Raw genomic sequence first — 17,916 nt, 5'->3', positions numbered from 1 at the left:
AGATCTTGTAAAAAAAAAAAAAAAAAAAAGGAGAGAAAGCGGCCGGGCACAGTGGCTGAGGTCTGTAATCCCAGCACTTTGGGAGGCCGAGGCAGGCGGATCACCTGAGGTCGGGAGTTCGAGACCAGCTTGACCAACATGGAAAAAACCCTTCTCTATTAAAAATACAAAATTAGCCGGGTGTGGTGGTGCACGCCTGTGACCCCAGCTACTCGGGAGGCTGAGGCAGGAGAGAATCGCTTGAACCTGGGAGGCGGAGGTTGCGGTGAGCCGAGATCGCACCATTGCACTCCAGCCTGAGCAACAAGAGTGAAACTAAAAAGAAAAAAAAAAAAAGGTGGGAAGGACACTCTAGGTAGATGAAAAAGCATCAGTAATTAACTGGGTGTGAAACAGCGTGGTCTGCCGGGTTTTGTATGTGGGAGCAAAATAAATATGCAGGCTGAGATTAGTGGGATGAAGGTGGGAAGGGCCTTGTGGGAGCGTTAAGAAGTTTGAACTTTGGGACTACTCTGTATATGATAAAATTGATGTCTGTATAGGGTACAGTGGGGATACAGAGGAGGAAGTGAATACTTGTACCCAAGAGGTCATGTAAGACTTAGGTTTTACTATATTTCAATTATTTTTACACTAACACTAGCCACATTTATTTCCCTGCTGGCTGTGTGCCTGCCACAGTACTTTACAAATATTGTCTCATCCCACCCTCACACCATCCCTGCGAAATGGGTGTTATTACCTCTACACAGAAGGGGAAGGGAGGCTCAGACAGGTTAATAATGTTCCCCAGGTCACTAGAAACCTAGCCCGGATCCCAAGAGGTCTTAAAGCACTAAATTATACTTTCCTAAGAAGAGCTTCTTGAGGTCAGGGATCATGTCTTTTGTTTTTGCGTGCCAAGACCTAGGTCTTAGACGACACCTAATAAACATCAGTTGACAAAAATGATTGGATGATCTTTCACTTTTTCCACGCAGAAAGCACGTGGCGACAGCACTGAGAAACCTCCAGGCCACCAGGGGGCGCGACGTCCATTTCAGTGCAGTGGGGCCCGGTTGCGGACGCCTAGCTTCCTTCCGTCCTTTGGCTAAAGTTCAGCCAATCACTGCGCTCCGAGAGCCGGCGGCCAGTGGGCAGGGTCACAGGGCAAGGTCCCGCGGGCCGCTGGGAGCGGCGACTTCCGTGCTCCCGGCGAGCGGGCGGAGAGCGGGGGCCGCACTGAGGAGTGTGGGCTGGGCCGCAGGTGAGCGCGCGGTCCCGGCGAGCAGGTCCGGTCAGCCCAGGCCCGTAACCTCTGAGTTACGGGAGGAGTGATCGCTAGGGTCCACCCCTGTCCCGGCCAGACCTGCCAGCCCCCCTCTCTGGCGGGTGCTCTGGTGCCCAGTCTGGGAGCCCAGGTAGCCCTCCGCAGACAGGGCTTATCGGCACCTCAGTGAGGATGGACGTTGATGAGGCCACGAATGAGGTGGGCTAGGGGCAGTGAACCGGGAGCCCCACAGAAGGGAGAAGGGTAGCCATTTGGATGGACTCTGACCTCACGTGCGCTCCCATTCCTGGACTGCGCTTGAGTGACTGTCAGGGTTAATTCTTTCACCTCCTCAGGCCTCCTCTGTCCTTGTTAGCAGTTCTTGAATTTAGGACTACGGCTTCTGGCCTCATTGGGCCTCCGGGCCCCCGCACTGGGGCAGGTTTCCCAGCAACTCAGTTGACTTTTACCGGATGCTTTTGGCAGACGTCCTCCATGCCGGGCTGGAAATATGCGTCACAGTGTTTTTCAGACACTTTTGCCTCTTTCATTGTGATACCTTGTCTGGGGATGACTATGATGGAGTCTTTAGGTTTTTGTAATCAGCAAAGGCGTCTGTTATGCTCCTGCCACCTTCTGGGGGAGAGTGGGTGGAGAATGTTGTGATTTTACACTAGGGAGTTGTTTGGGCTGTCATTCGTTCAGCAGACCTTTTTTGGGCACTCTGACAGGCAGGGTGGGAGAGGTGCCTGGATGGATAGGGCACAATGGGGCCAGACAGACATGGTGCTTAGCCTTTTGGAGCTTAAAGTGTCTTGAGAAATGCAAACAGGGTAGGCCAGCACCGTGCCTGACACAGAGCAAGTGGTTATAAGTGTTGAATAAAGGAATGAATTGACTTATTTGGGAATGATTAGAATGTGAGCAGGACGGTAGAGAGAGACTATGCTGCATGTGAGAGATCGTTGTGAACTCATGCTCGATATGTTCTAAGACAGAGTTGAAAGTCTGGACAGTTGCTATTTAGGGAAGCATCTACTTCTACAGAGGACTTGTTTTAAAGGTGGAAGTAAAATGAAGAAGTATTAGGTTTGGGATTCTTCAGAGGTGCCTCTTTTAACTGTTGCTATATCTCTGAATTTCACAAATCCCTAAGTATAATCTCAGAGTGTGGAAAAAGGGAAGCTCTTCTAGGTGATGAAATGCCAGGCTGATGGGAAAAAAACTATAGGAAGCTCTCTCCAAATCCAGGATTTGGACAGAAACCGTATACCTCTGCAGTGTGTTCTTCCCGCTAGAAAGAGTGTAGACTTTGAAGTTGGAGAGGCCTGGGTTCAAAATCAGCGGCTCTATCACTTCTGGTGATTTTGGGTAAGTTAACATAATGTCTGTGAGCCTTTGTGGCCTTAACAAGAGCCTGGGCTAATAATTCCTACATCATAGAGGTGTTATGAGGATCAGATGATAGTTAGTGTGTAAATTGTCATCATAGTGCCTGGTGCTAAGACAATAAGGAGGGGAGTGTTGGAGATGCTGCAGTTTTATTTATTTATTTATTTTATTTATTATTTTTAATTTCATGATGCTCCCTTACTGTGGGGATCCTCAACCCCCTGGGCCACAGACCGGTGGTGGTTTTCAGCCCATTAGGAACTGGACTGCACAGCAGGAGGTGAGTGGTGGGCGAGCTGGGAAGCATTACCACCTGAGCTCCACCTTCTGATAGATCAGCAGTGGCATTAGATTCTTACAGGAGTGCAAACCCTATTGTGAACTGCGCATGCGAGGGATCCAGATTGTGTGCTCCTTATAAGAATCTAATGCCTGATGATCTGAGCTGGAAGTTTCATCCCAAAACCATCCGTCTCCAACCCCCATCCGTGGAAAAATTGTCTTCCACGAAACTGGTCCGTGGTGCCAAATATAGGTTGCGGACCACTGCCTTATAGTGTTACGTCCAGAGAACAATGGGATTCCTTCAAAGAGAATTGGGAACCAAAGAGAGGGGGAGAATCATCTTATGCTTGGTGAGGTTTCGATTGTTCACTTTAGATCAGAGATAGCAGTGTTGGAGAAGTACCTACGGGGGCATAAACAGGTCTTTTAGTGGATACTTTTGGGCAAGTCTCTTAACCCTCTGATAGTGGGTTATGTATCTACCTCACGTGGTGGACATGAGGATTAAGAGAGAGAGTGCATACGATGTGCCTAGCCCAAGGCCTAGCATGTAATAAGTGCTCAATACATGGTAGCTGTGTTATTATAACTGTGAATGATCTTTGGTAATTGATAATGTAATAATCATTTGAGATGGAATGGCCATTAGAGTGACCCAATTTGTGTGTTTTTACATTACTTTGGCATTGCCCTACTTCATTTCAGGAGGCCCTGAGACAATTCCACTCCCCTCCCTGCCCCCCCTCCCCCTCCCCGCCCAGCTCCGGCAGGGCTTGTAACAGTGGTTTTTCACAGTAAATCTTCACGTTCGTGTGTATCCAGAGTATGTATAATGAATTGTTGATTATTTTCAGGAGCATTTTTATGTAAATACGACGGTATGGGTTTCATTGAAGACAGGATTTTTTCTTCTTCTTGAGATCGGGTTTCGTTCTGCTGCCCAGGCTGGAGTGCAGTGGCGTAATCTCGCTCACTGCACCTTGCTCCAGGTTCAAGTGATTTTCTCCTGCCTCAGCCTCCTTGAGTAATAGGGATTCAGGTGTGAGCACCGTCTTTAGCCAAGGATAGGATACTTTTGAAAGTAGGGTTAGTCAGCAGATTTGATGAATGTATACGTTTGTCCCTTGTTAGAAAAGCCAGGGTTCAAGATAGGATAAACCATTATCTATTTACCTAAAATTCCAGAATAATTAGGTACACATTATGGTATTTGACGTTTACAAATATACTCCTTCATGCTTTGCCCATGAGGAAAAAGGAACCAACTTTTCATTTATGGTGGAGAATTGTAGAATTGTGTGTCATGGGGAAAAGGTGGCTGGCTGTGCTTCATGGAGAACATTTCCATAGAGCAGAGAAAGGCATCTTTTTCCCTTTCTTGAAGTTGGCAAACTAGGGCCTGGGGTAATGGGCTTGAAGGCTCTACTTAAGGTAAGGCTCAGAGGTTCCCCTTGTGGGAACATTGTCATATATTGGTGTGCACTTGTCAAAAGATTACAGTCTGTAACTGGAGAGCCCTTCTTCCCGAACATGGAATCTTTGAAATCTTCTAGATTATTTCAGGGACCCACCTCTCGCTCTGCATGGGGTGGGTCCTCAGTAAGTTGTGCCAGGCTGGCCAGGACGGTGCTCAACGCCTGTAATCCGCGCCTTGTTGGGAGGCCGAGGTGGCGATCACGAGCGGTCAGGAGTCAGACCAGCCTGACCAACACGGCTGAAACCCTGTCTCTACTAAACAAATACAAAAATTAGCTGTTATCCTAGCTACTTGAGACGCTAAGGCAGACTAACTGCTTGACCTGGGAGGCTGGAGGTGCGTGAGCGAGGATCGCATCCACTGCACTCCAGCCTGGCCGACAGAGCAAGACTCCGTCTTCAAAAAAAAAAAAAAAGGCCGGGCGCGGTGGCTCAAGCCTGTAATCCAGCACTTTGGGAGGCCGAGAACGGGCGGATCACGATCAGGAGATCGACACCATCCTGGCTAACACGGTGAAACCCCATCTCTACTAAAAATACAAAAAAACTAGCCGGGCGACGGGTGGCGGGAGCCTGTAGTCCCAGCTACTCGGAGGCTGAGGCAAAGGAATGGCGCATAAACCCGGGAGCGGAGCTTGCGTGAGCTGAGATCGGCCACTGCCTCCAGCCTGGGCGACACAGCGAGACTCTGTCTCAAAAAAAAAAAAAAAAAAAAAAAAAAACAACAACAAAAAAACACAAAACAAAACAAAAGTAAAAAAACATTGTGCCAGGCTGCCTGGTAAGTGGAGAGCCCTAGTGGGTTGCTCTTATTTGGTGGGAGGTGATGCTGGGTTCTCTCTAATGCTGCCTTGTGCTCTTCCACAGATGTCATGTGGCCTGTGTTTTGGACCGTGGTTCGTACCTATGCTCCTTATGTCACATTCCCTGTTGCCTTCGTGGTCGGGGCTGTGGGCTACCACCTGGAATGGTTCATCAGGGGAAAGGACCCCCAGCCTGTGGAGGAGGAAAAGAGCATTTCAGAGCGCCGGGAGGATCGCAAGCTGGATGAGCTTCTAGGCAAGGACCACACGCAGGTGGTGAGCCTTAAGGACAAGCTAGAATTTGCCCCGAAAGCTGTGCTGAACAGAAACCGCCCAGAGAAGAATTGATGGAGGACACAGGGCCCTATGGTCCTACTGTGGGCGGTGACTTGTCCTGCTACCATGTTGACAGAGCCCCAGAACCCACATCTAATTGGCTTTGTTGCTTATTCTGGCCCCTCCCACACCACACAGCCACACAAATACTGGTTGCTCCTTGATGTCCAGGCAGACCCAGCGGCAGCCAAAGGGCCAGTGAAGAGGAAGGCGCATCTGTTGTGTGGTGGCCAGAAGCACTCAGGCATCTGAGTTTACTGGTGCACTGCTGGGAGGAGTGTTATGAGATGAACGTTGGCTGTCAGTCTTTGTGGGCAGGCGGTTTGGCCTTGAGTGGGAATGGCTGGGATTTGGGTGTTGCCTTTAGGAGGGATACCTGCATGTCTAGTTCCAGTCTGCACTGGGAAGAATTCAAATATGCACCTGGCTCCCTTCACTGTTTTGACCTATCCTTTGTGCTCATTCTTACTGAAATCTGTCTTGTCAGCTCAGGAATGGGATTCCCCCGGGAAGGAAAGCATTTTTCTGTTCTGGGAAGTCCAGACTGTTCACTTTGGGGCAGGGACGAACATGTGCCTCGTGAATTTGCTTGAAAACAGTCCCCATCGTCTACCCCCATCACTGTAGAGTGCAAAACTTGATTAAAGTGGTATCTGAGAACCATAATGATCGAATCTTATCATCTAGATGGTATTTGGGAGTCTTCTTAGGAGTTAGGCAAGTACAGGCATTTTAGAGCAGGATAACATTGGTATTAAAGGGTGCCAAGGAGCCCTGGAAACTGCTTTACTAGTGCGGTTGCACTGAACCCTGGAGGCACAGATTCCCAGGAACCTTTTTACCATCATTACAATTGGCCGTAGCAGCTTCAAGTCTAAATGGAAGTAGACCACACACACACACACGCGCACACACACACACACACACCCCTTTCCCTATAAAAGTATATACGCACGTTCAAGAAAATTTGGTAGGGATTTTAAAAAGGGCACCCATGGTCCCAGCTCGTTAATAACAACCATTAACATTTGGTTGTCTTTTACTAATTCTCTGCATAGGTTTTAAAGATAGTTATCATTACTGTACATTTAATTTTATATACTTTTCTCACTATTATCATTTTTCCCATTTTGTATGGTCATCATTCACGGCTCAGTGCAACCTTGACTTCCTGGGCTCAAGTGATCCTCCCACTTCAGCCCCCCAAATAGCTGGGACTACAGGAGTATGCCACCATGCCCAACTAATTTTTTTATTTTTTGTAGAACCAGGTCTCACTATGTTTCCCAGGCTGGTCTCAAACGATCCTCTGGCCTTGGCCTGTAGTTTTTTTTTTTTTTTTTTGGAGATGGAGTCTCATTCTGCCACCCAGGCTGGAGTCCAGTGGTGTGATCTTGGCTCAAGGCAACCTCTGCCTCCTGGGTTCAAGTGATTCTCCCACCTCAGCTCCCTAAGTAGCTGGGATTACAGGCGTGCACCATCACGCATGGCTAGTTTTGTGTTTTAGTAAAGATGGGGTTTCACCATGTTGGCCAGGCTGGTCTCAAACTCCTGATCTCAAGTGATCCCGTCTGCCTCAGCTTCCCCAAAGTGCTGGGATTACAGGTGTGAGGCACCGTGCCTGGCGGCCTGTAGTTTTCTTTTTTTTTCTTTTTTTTTAATATGGAGTCTAGCTGTATTGCCCAGTCTGGAGTGCAGTGGCGCGATCTCGGCTCACTGCAACCTCTGCCTCCCGGGTTCAAGCGATTCTCCTGTCTCAACCTCCTGAGTAGCTGGGATTACAGGTGCGCACCACCACACCTGGCTGATCTTTGTATTTTCAGTAGAGACAGGGTTTCACCATGTTGATAGGCTGGTCTCAAACTCCTGACCTTGTGATCTGCCTGCCTTGGCTTCCTAAAGTGCTGGGATTACAGGCATGAGCCACCGCACCCGGCTGTAGTTGTTTTTAATAGCAACATAATTGTCTATCAAGTGGGAGTATGGCATAAGTTTATTCTGGACCGTTTCCATATTGCCGGACATTTGAATTGTTTCTGGTTGTTCACTTGTTTAGATACTGCAATGAATGTCTTATATGAAGCTTTTCCTGCATTTTGGAATAAACAGTAAAAATAGTAAATGTCACTTTGGATGAAATGGGATAAATGAGCAGTTTTGAGGATCTCATGCATAACACCAAATGTCTTTCCTAAAGGGCGCTAGGAGTTTCTACTAAATGTTACCACTTAAGATGTTGCTGGTAAGGTTGTGAGGGGAGTAAAAGCAGACGGCAGGAAGAAGCATAAGAAGCTGTTGCCTCTTGAAGCCGTCTGATGTTTAAGTCAGCCAAGGGCAGTACTGAGCCTTTCGTGAATTAATCTGCCTCTAAAAGGGAGTGGGTATTGGCCCTGCTTCTTAGACTGTCTCTCCTGAGGCCTGATGGTGTTCACAGGTCGGTGATGGTGGAGTTCCTGAACAGTTAGAGGTGCCAGCTGTGAAGAGGTGCCAGCTGGAGGTGCCTTCCAGGACCTAGTGGTGGCCTGAGAGGAGGGAGCAGGTTGAGTCGTTGGCTTCTTCTAGGTCACTGAGGTCTAGTGGGAATGTGGAAATGAGCTGCTGTTGCTTCACAGGGAACAAATCCCATGGAGCTTGGGGAGGGGCTGTCAGCTACCATGTAAGGAGATTTCTGGTTCTGGCTGAAATGAGCAGGCCTCATCGGCACACCAGTGCTGCCACCCTATGGCAGTCCTGGGCATTACCAAACCTGCAGTCACTTCCCTGGGCTAAACCAAACACTGGTGCCGGCAAAGGTCAGGTGACAGATGAGCCACCACGCTGGCAGAAAGTACAGACCTGCCGAAAGGGGGCAGTGGTGACTCACCTTCCAATCTGCTGCTCATCCAGTGGTACCAGATTTTTGAATTTTCTAAAAGATGTTCTAAGAGCTCCAGAGAGTGTAAAAAAAAAAAAAAGAAAGAAAAGATGCTAGAAATTCAGGGTTTTTTGGTGTGTGTAACCTTCTGATTTTTAAGTGTTGATAGTTCATTTTACAAAATTCTAAGCATGCTAACCTACCCGTGGGGTTAATTTGACCCAGTGGCTGCCAATTTGTGACCTCTCAAACTGCCCCCTCCTTCTGATGACACCTAAGAAATATGCTTTCTTTTTTCTTTTTTTTTTTTTCCGATCTATCAGCTTGTGACAAATATTAGATCCCAGAATTGGTTTCCCTCAAAACCCTTTTGGGCATCCTTAAAAAACGTGAGGATGGAAAGCCTACAGAAATAACAGCAAACACATTTTCCCACGGACATTTTTGGATTTTCAGATCTTTTAAAATATCCCTGTCACCACCCATTGTCCTGCACTCGGTGTCTGGTCGAGAGAGCCCTATCTTTCGGAATCCAGGTGGCTCCCTTCTTCCAGTCTCACTTTGATTGTGCCCCCTTTTAAATACTTTCTTTTCCAAGGGCACGTCGTCACTGAATTTCTTCCTCTAGCAAGTCTATTAGTATTCTCAGCTAGATCTTTCTTTCCCACAGGCTGGCTGAGATCAATCATTGCAGTGGCTGTAAGATAGTATATGTGCTCTTGCCTCTGCTCAGGTGACATTAGATAGCAAGGTTTATGTGGATGTCGGTACAGACAGGTCAAGGTTGCTGGAATGAACCAAGGTGCAGACCGGTTTTCTTCCATGCTTGCTGATTCACCTTGGAGGCAGTGACCCTCTTTTTGACTGGCCTTCCAGTCACAGTTCACTGAAACACATGAGTGAGTGGACGTGCTTGGGGCTTTTTGCTCCCACCACTTCCCCCCGTCTCTTCCCAGCCCTGTGATGGTGGTGGCTTTAGTATAGGGTTATCCTGTCCGAGCATGGCAGGAATCATTTCTCTCCCTGCAGTGGTTCAGTGTCTGGTGCTTTTCCACTCTTTCTAGACCCTTTCCTGTGCCTGTTGCTGTGTTAGCACAAGTCGACTGGGCAGCTGCCAGAACAAGCCTGCCAGGGAGCCTTTTGACTCTGGTCAGCTCCCCAGGGCTCCAGGGTGGTGGGACTGTCGCTGAGTGAAACATCATGGAATTAGCCTTGCCAGAGTCTGCGTTGGGAGCCAGGCAGTGAGAATGTAAAAGCCCCTCCGTCTTGCCTTACTTTTTCTTTTCCACTTTGCTTTAGATCTCTAAGTACTTGTAAAGTAGGGAGCCAGGGCAGTGTAGCAGAGGAAAAATAAAGTGGATTCTCAGTCTGACAGACTTAAATTATGAATACTGCCTCAACAATTAACTGGATGACCTTGGGCAAGTCACTTAGCCCTTCTGAACCTCAATATCCTCACCTGTAAAATAGGGGTAAGAATTTTTGTTGGGTTGTTGTGAGGATGAGGTAATTATGTAAAGTTCTTAGCATAGTGACTAAGAACTTTACATAATTACCTCTTAGCATAGTGACTATGCTAAGAACTTTACATACATTGTCACAGACTATGCTAAAACTTTACATACATTACCTCATCCTCACAACAACCAGTGGGTACTCAGTAAATGTTAGCAGCTTGAATTGTATTGCAGGAAGAACCTACGTTTCCTGCAATAGTTGCGTGTATCCTTGTGCTCCTGGTGAGGTGGGGATCTCGGGGAGAGAGCAGCCTTGGCTGAGGGACAATAGGGACCCTCATAGACCTGGTGGTTGAGAGCTGCTTATAAATATTTCACAGAACTGGCTTGGGTAAGAACCAAGAAGCACAGGCTGGTCAGGAGATTGCAGGCTTCACACCTGCCTTCGTGGTAGTTCCATCAGTGCAGTCTACAAAGTCAGAGGGAAGCAGATTGGCCAGAATGCCCAGGAGGTCACAGATCAGGAGAATTGGGAGAGGAAAGAGCCTTGGACTTGGAGGCAAGAGGTCTGAGTGGTGACCTGGGGTATGCCGCTTCACCTCTCCTGGCGTTGGTTTCCCTGCAAAATGGGGAACGTGTTCCCTGCTGATCCTGTGAAGAGTGAGAAAACCAGTTTAGAGTGCTCTGAAAACATGCAAGTGCTGGATATTACAGCCCAGGAAAACCTCCTTTATCTAGTTGGGATGGCAGCCAGTCTGAATAATAAAATACAAATACATGTGCTATTATTTCTTTCCTGTACACAGCCTATTTTAAAGTATTTGCTAAGTAGAAGTCTTTACGGGAATCAATTTGAAGAGTGAGGAGTAATTAGTAACTGGTGTATCCATTTTCATCCTGTTCCAGCAGTGCCTCTGGTACTTGAAAAACAGTTTATTCTTTTTGAATTAAACTTGTTAACATCAATTATCTGTTAATCAGATCCTTTTTACATAATACAAAAGTAAACCCTGGCTTTGTTTTTTGTTCAAAATGCTGAATGGGCCCTTCTAATTATTGAGATTTAAAAAAATCTTTACTAGCGCCCCAGCAAGGACAGCTTTTCCATCTAGAAGAATCCAAAGTCCTTAGGACCCTTATTCCCTCTGTCAGTGCCCAGTTTCTTCACTTCCAACCCCCGCTCCAATGTCCATTTCTCCTTCTCTGAGCGTAAGCTGCTAAGTGCAGCTGGAGTAATTTGTATAACCATCTCGCCTGGCCCTCTTCCTTCATGGGTTGTGGATGCAACAGAGTCTGCAACACTTCAAGGTAATCTTTTTTTTTTTTTTTTTGAGACGGAGTCTCACTTTGTTACCCAGGCTGGAGTGCAGTGGCGCGATCTCGGCTCACTGCAAGCTCTGCCTCCCAGGTTCACGCCATTCTCCTGCCTCAGCCTCCCGAGTAGCTGGAACTACAGGCGCCCGCCACCAAGCCTGGCTAATTTTTTGTATTTTAGTAGAGACGGAGTTTCACCGTGTTAGCCAGGATGGTCTTGATCTCCTGACCTCGTGATCTGCCCGCCTCGGCCTCCCAAAGTGCTGGGATTATAGGCTTGAGCCACTGCGCCTGGCCAAGGTAATCTTTTTTAAATCCAAGCTCCTCGAGGATCCCAACCCCATCCCTATGCCCTTTGTTGCTCTTTACTGCTTGCTATCTGCCTCCACCAATACAGCGGTGAGGGCATTTTGGTTCAAAGCCTTTGTAATTGCAAATCTTACTATACTGGTCATATTCTAGCTTTTTGCAGTACACAACATTCTCTTCATAGGATTCTCCCTTGACATCACCACATCTCAGTTTCCTTTTTCAGCTCTCCTGTCCCTGCTCCCTCCTGTTCTAATGTGAGTGTTCTTCCAGCTTCGTTCTTGCCTCTGTTTTCTTGCTGGACAGTCTTAGCCTCATCTGTGGCTTCACCCACCCCAGTGGCGATGACTCTCAAATGTATATCTCTAGTTCTGAATTTCCCCCTAAATTCTAGATCATTATCCAAAACAGCATACCACCCATCTCTGTCTAGATTTACCATACAGTATAATAGTTGAAATGTTGACCTGGGTTTGAAGCCTAACTCTGTAATCTAGCTGTGTGACTAGAGAAGTTATTTAAATTTTATGAACATCATCTGTAAAATGGGGTGAATTCTGCCCACTTCACAGAGTGGTGACATTGACATAATGTTTATGTTTATAAGACACGTAGTGCAGTGTCTGGCAGAATCTCTTCCCTCTGTCCTGTTGTTCAGGTTGTTTTTGATCTTGCCCTTCCTCCTTCCCATGGATTCCATCACCCACCGTAGTGGCCACTTCTGCATCTGAAATCCATCCTTTGTTTTCCCCCTTACTCCCCTGCTTTTGGTCCTCTTCGTTTCTTGCCTGAGCTTTTGACCTCTTCCTGAAAATTCTCCCCATTCTGCAAGCATTTTCTTTCTAAAGACCTTCCTGGTCCTCGCCTACAGGAAGCAAATGAAAGGCCCTTGCATGTCATGCAAGCTCTTTCACCATCGTGCCCCCGCCCACCTCCTTAGCTTCATCTCCCATTGTTCCCCATGATGGGACCTAGTTTTTCCACATCTTGAATATGTTATGCCCATTTAAACTTTGAGACCTCCATGTGCCCTACACATTGTGCCTCCCTGGTACTTCCCTCACTGGCTGCCTGGTAACTGGTAAACTCCTAGTTACACTACAGGATTTAGCATGCGGGGCCACATGCAGTTTTCCTAAGCACAGATTGTCATTCCTGCTCTGCTTCTCTAGCCCTGTGTTCGTTCTACTGTAAGAATGTTGTTACAAGGCACTGGGATTGGTGTGTGTCTGTATCCCCCCTAGACTGTGAGTTCCTTGAGGGCAGGGACCAATTCTTACTCCTCTGCCCCTTGCAGAGTACCTCACAAATGATCATTGTCAATAAATGTTGAATGAATTAAGAGGCCCTGAAGTGTGATTCTGGGATGGAGCAGGTACTGGGGCTGGGTGTGGGGACAGGTCTCAGAAGGATAGGGAGCAGGGCCACCAGGTGTGTGCTTTGAGGTTCCTGGCAGCTTAGAGCTAATGGCAGCTGTGTTTTGCTACAGCATTACCTTCCCCAAGGCTGGTAATGGGATGAACCTAAAGAAACTGCTGGCTTAATTTTCTAGGGGACTGGGACTTGGGCAGAAGACTGCATTTCCCTCCTGGGTAGGACCTGGACCAGGATAGCCCATGATGAATTTGACCCTGATGACTCTATAGTGGGGAACAATGTCCTCAGGAAAGCATTCAGGAAACCCTTCGTGTAGTAGTGATCAAAGCTCTGCAGCAGCTCAGCAGGGTGGATGGGAAAACTCCAAGGAATCCAGCGAGGCCCTGGGTCTGAGCCCAGGGATCCTCTTAATGCACTTACCAGGTGACGCTCTCCAGCCTCTCGGTGGACCCTTGGACCAACCCTTTGGTTTGAGGAATCCTGGGAAGGGGTGAGAATGACTTCCTGGAGATCCTGTGGGAGCCACTGCTTCTGGAGTGTCTCTGTTTTATCTCCATTTTCCCCTTCATGCCTTCCCTCTAGCCACGTGCCTAAGAGGGTGGGGTGGGCCGGCAGGTGAAGCCTGTAAGCATTGAAAATAGAGATGGGGAAGGCTCCGGTTTCCCCACCTCCTCAAGAAGCAGACTATAAATCTTGTATTTATATGAAACCCTCTTTCCACTTGTCTGTCATTCTTAAGGATTCAATTAAAAGAGAGAAAATCAACGATTCTCCTTCTACCCCTGGAGTGGGAAATGGCTCCCCCAAGATAACGGGATTCTTAGCAGAGCTGGCCCTGTGGCCGCCCCATGCCCCCTCCCTTTTCCAGCTTGCACCTTGTCATCATGCCAAACCAAGGTCAGCTTCTGGCCTGCAGTTTGCTTGACTTGACGATGAGGGGCAACCCTTTTGGGTGCCTGCCGGCCGTAGGGCATAGCCACAGCCCCTCTGGTGGCTCATGTGACTTACCTCTGATGAAGGCTGCAGCCTGCTTTTCCTGTCCCCCTCCCAGTTTTGTTTTCCCAGCACACAGACCAAAGATCAACTCTTAGGGTACCTCTACCCCTTTGATCCTCTCCAAGCTGTTTTCTCCACGTGCGGGAGGGTAGGAGGTCACAGTCTTTCCCACAGATGCGAGTCCTGTATGTTTATAATTTGGTTGATTGATGACAAGGTGGATTGTTCAGCTGCTGTTGTCCCTAAAGCCCTGTCCTTGGCTGGCTCTCACCTCACTGATATATGCTGGGGCCTTGATGGGCTCAGACCCCACCCCACCCCACCTCGCACCCTGCAATCCACTCTCCTCAAGAAGCTCAGCTCTGGAGCTAGACTGCTCCCATTCAAAGCCCAGCACTGCCTCTCACAGCTGCAGTCCTTTGCAAGCTTCTTCTCAGTGTCGCCTGTGTCAAATGGGGCTAATGTATGACTTATAGGGTTATCGCGAGGATTCAAGGAAAACACAGCAAAGCATCTGGAACAGTGGCTCACGTATAGTTAGCACTAGGAAAAGTTGGTTATTGTGATTAGGAGTGTTTTTTCCATTTCATACATTTAGCCACACTTTAGGACCCTGATTTCTCTCTGGGCTCTAAGAGGGGGTGCTGGAGTGTAGTGGGGAAACAGGCCTACAGTAACCCTGTGGCCAACAGCTGGGGAACCATGAGGGTACCATGATCCTCAGCCCTGAGGCCTGTTGGCTGTGCTGTTTGTTGCTTCTCTGCCCCTGTTTCACTGGCCCCCTCCGAGTCCCCAGGCCCTTCCTGGACTGCCTTGGTGTCTTGCAGCAATCCCAACCTGCACACAGCCTTGGCTGGCTCACTGATTGGCCTTCAGGCAGATAGAGATTTCTGAAGGAGGCTGGAGAAGCTGAGGGTTGGCTGAGGGTGGCACTGAGCTGAGGGGATCCTGCTCGGGCTACTGTGGGTCTTGGGAGTATATGTGGAGGGGGTCCCCCAGACTGTTGCTCATGACCCCCAGACAGGGGAAGTGTGTTAGTTTGTCAGGGCTGCCGTAATGAAACACCGCAGAGTGGCTCACCTACCACAGAGACTTATTTTCTCACAGTTCTGGAGGCTGGAAGTCTAAGATCAAGGGGCCAACTTGATTGGGTTTTTCTGAGGCCTCTCTCTCGGGCTTGCAGTTGGGCACCCTTTTGCTGCCTGTTTACATGGGCATCTCTCTGTGCCTGTGCACTCCTGGTATGTCCAAATTTCCTCTTAAAAAGGCACCATCGGGTTAGATTAGGGCCCACCCTAATGGCCACATTTAACTTAATCTTGTCTTTAAAAGCCTATCTCCAAATACAGTCATATTATGAAGAAATACGAAGTTTAGGACTTCAACATATGAATCTTGTGGGGACACATTTCAGCGGTAACAGAAAGACAGACGGCAGCAGCATGAAGCGGGCTGCTGCCGCTGGGGAACCCTTTACACAGGAGAGTGGCTGCAGCCAGAGCCTTTAATGGGGAGGTGCTCAGCCCACCCTGGGGAGAGGCTGGTGTTGGGTCCTCCTCCCTCTCTCCCACAAGAGGCCTTAGAGTCAGAACTAAACGCCTGAGGCCGGAAAGCTCTGTGAGCTGATTATCCCTGTGGTCTCTGGGGTGAAGGAACAGTCAGCAGGCCCCAGGCATTGTCCCATCCTTCCCCTGCCTTATCAGAGCCTCGACTCCCTTCCGCCTCTAGGCTGTGACCCAGGCTGTCCCCATGAGCAGTGACTTTGAAGGGGGTAACACCACCACCTTTGTTTTAGCTGAGCTCTGCAGCTCTCCACATACCCCACCTGGCAGGGAGTGGTTTAGAAAAAGCACTGAGAGTTCAAACATCACTTCTATTATTTTTTCCAGGAGATTTTCTTGTCTGACTGAGTTGGTTTAGGCTGATATTCTAGTAAAGACTTTCCTCTCTGAGTGCATGTGTTTTCTGATAAAAGCTGAGGGCGGGTTGGGAAGTGGCTCAGAAACTTTCTGGGAATCAGAATTGGCCATAGATGACAAGTAAGCGCTTTGCCTGACCCTGGAGCCCACCTCCCCATCAGTCTTTCACGCAGCCCTATTAGGTGGTCTTGAGATCATTTCAGGGTCCTCTGATGGTGCACTGCCCTCCCCCAGCATCCTGCATCTTCCTCTGGGGTCAGCAGTTCTGGGTCTCTCATGCCCTCTTGTCCCCCCAGGCCCAGAAGCCAGCATTGGAGGGGCAAGAAGGATGGATGCTTTAGGTCTAGCCGCCCGCTGCCTTCTGCCCAGCCAGGTCCACAGACTCCTAGGATTGCAGAGGTTCCTTGGCTTCTTGGAAAAGGGCTAGAAGGCAGCCACCCTGCTTTTCCTGTGAACTTCATTAGTCTTGGGAACCCAAGGCAGACAATCCCAGAAAAGAAGGAGAAGGAAAACGGCTCACTGAGCTCCTTTAGGCTAAGTGTTGGGCTGGATGCTTTTGATATCTCATTTAATCCTCTCAGGAGCCCTGCAAAGCAGGGGTTGTTTTCTCCATTTTATAGATGGGGAAACTGAGACTCAGGGGCTAAGTAACTGAATCGCACGTTGAGCGAGTGGTTGTGCTGGAAGTGAAGCCTAGGTCTGCGGGCTTTGGAGCTCTGTTCTACCTCCAGTGAAGCTGGCTGTTCCTCCCAGCTTCACTATGCCCTTGGCCTTTCTTCCCCTTGGACAGTGGAGGGTGGAGGGTGGGAAAGTCAGTGGGGGCTTCCTCCCCTCCTCTTTCCTTTCATCTCCAGAGACCTCTTTGTTTTCCCTGATTCCTGGACACACTGGGCTCGGGGCTCCTGACTGACTGGGCTGCAGCTCTCAGATCTCTAATGACTAGGAGGGAATGAATGGGTTGTCACCTCTTGACCTGTACCCCCACCCCCACTACGTCTCCTACCCCAGTGACTACAATGGGCCGAGGCTAATTCAGTGCCGCCGTCGTTTACCCTGGAGAGTAATGCTCAGAGACAGGCTGTTGGCGGGACTGGGTGCAGCCACCTGCCCCTCTCCAGCACTGTTTCTCCCGTGCTAGGAGGTTGGGAGATGACTTTCCATGTGTGAGATATGAGGGTCCTGAGAGCAGGTGTGAGAGGAGGGAGCAAACAGTAATCTCCCCATTCCCCATATCCAAACCATTTCCCAGTGCCAAGCAAGGCTGTGGGTACTGTCGGCTTCCTCTTACTAGGCTGTGGGTCACATGGCTCCCCCTCTCACTAGCTGTGGGACCCTGGGCAAAGCCACTTAGCTTCTCTGTGTCCTAGTTTTTAATATAGGGATTGACTACCTCCTTCACCAAGTAAGTGAGGGGAAAGCTCTTAGCATAGTGCCTCATTCCATAGAAGACATCCGTTCTCCCTCTTACCCCTGCTTTCCTGGTAACTGGCAGGTGCGCTTGATCTTTTGGGCCAGCTTCTGCTGGGAGGCAAGGTGCTGCGGGGAGGCACAACTTGGGAGAGCCTTTCCTGAGTCCAGCTGGAGCCAGAGATAAAGGAGGCCTCGCTGCTTCCCCAGCTCTCTTGCTTCGCTTTGCTTTTTGTAACACGGAGGAAGCTGAAGGCATTGTGATTATCGGCTCCGGGAAGATAAACTTGAAGGGTGACTTAATGAGCATTTGTAAACCTATCAAGGTTATCATTCAGGGCTGAGTGACCAGCGGACACGCGGAAATGGGTTTAGTATGCAGCAAAGGTATGTGAGTAGACATGAGAAAGCCTTTCCCAGCAGGAGAAGGCCTGGGAACTCGGAAGGGGGGTTGGGGGTGAGACTGAGGAAGCCTGTAAAATCTTTAAAAATAGGTCATTTTGTTCTGACTGGGCTTGGGTGGGGTTTGGTTAAGAGGTGAAGGGACAGGTCAGAGACCAGCCAGGAATTCACCCTTGAATCAGAAGTCAGGTGAGACTGGCTGGTGGCATCCTTAGGCAAGCAGAGTTGCATATTATAGGGGAGCCTGGGCTAGGGGGTAGACAGGGAAACCCTGCCTCTGCACCCACCCCCAGCTTTGCCTTGCTGTATTTTCAGAGACAGCACAGGAAGTGGGCCTTCA

General features: G+C 48.9%; 1 protein-coding gene and 1 long non-coding RNA gene across 6 annotated transcripts; one reads left to right on the top strand and one right to left on the bottom strand.

The window, feature by feature from the left end:
* Positions 1-631: 631 nt before the first annotated feature.
* LOC108537287 (uncharacterized) lies at positions 632-2,493 on the bottom strand. Its single transcript, XR_001887749.1, has 2 exons — positions 1,538-2,493; positions 632-1,297 (listed from the first exon to the last, which is right to left on the bottom strand). It is a non-coding gene; the product is annotated as an uncharacterized LOC108537287 (long non-coding RNA).
* On the top strand, positions 1,047-6,207 carry SMIM12 (small integral membrane protein 12). Of its 5 annotated transcripts, XM_017884533.1 has the most exons (4): positions 1,047-1,246; positions 2,501-2,620; positions 2,874-2,921; positions 5,270-6,207. In XM_017884533.1, the coding sequence occupies exon 4, from the start codon at positions 5,275-5,277 to the stop codon at positions 5,551-5,553; it is 279 nt and encodes a 92-aa protein (XP_017740022.1). In that variant the 5' UTR covers positions 1,047-1,246; positions 2,501-2,620; positions 2,874-2,921; positions 5,270-5,274; the 3' UTR covers positions 5,554-6,207. The 5 variants fall into 5 exon arrangements, with proteins under 5 accessions (XP_017740022.1, XP_017740020.1, XP_017740021.1 ...); XM_017884531.1 differs by lacking the exon at positions 2,501-2,620 and having other exon boundaries at positions 1,049-1,246; XM_017884536.1 differs by lacking the exons at positions 1,047-1,246; positions 2,501-2,620 and adding an exon at positions 1,253-1,468.
* The last annotated feature ends 11,709 nt before the right edge of the window (positions 6,208-17,916 follow it).

Source organism: Rhinopithecus bieti, unplaced genomic scaffold (assembly GCF_001698545.2).
Source record: "Rhinopithecus bieti isolate Rb0 unplaced genomic scaffold, ASM169854v2 scaffold_13029, whole genome shotgun sequence".
NCBI classification, from domain to species: Eukaryota; Metazoa; Chordata; class Mammalia; order Primates; family Cercopithecidae; genus Rhinopithecus; species Rhinopithecus bieti.
This window is presented reverse-complemented; position numbering and strand designations above follow the sequence as displayed.

Coding starts and splice junctions, on each gene's coding strand:
- SMIM12 (XM_017884533.1), top strand. CDS start 5,275: ATGTGGCCTGTGTTTTGGACCGTGGTTCGTACCTATGCTCCTTATGTC.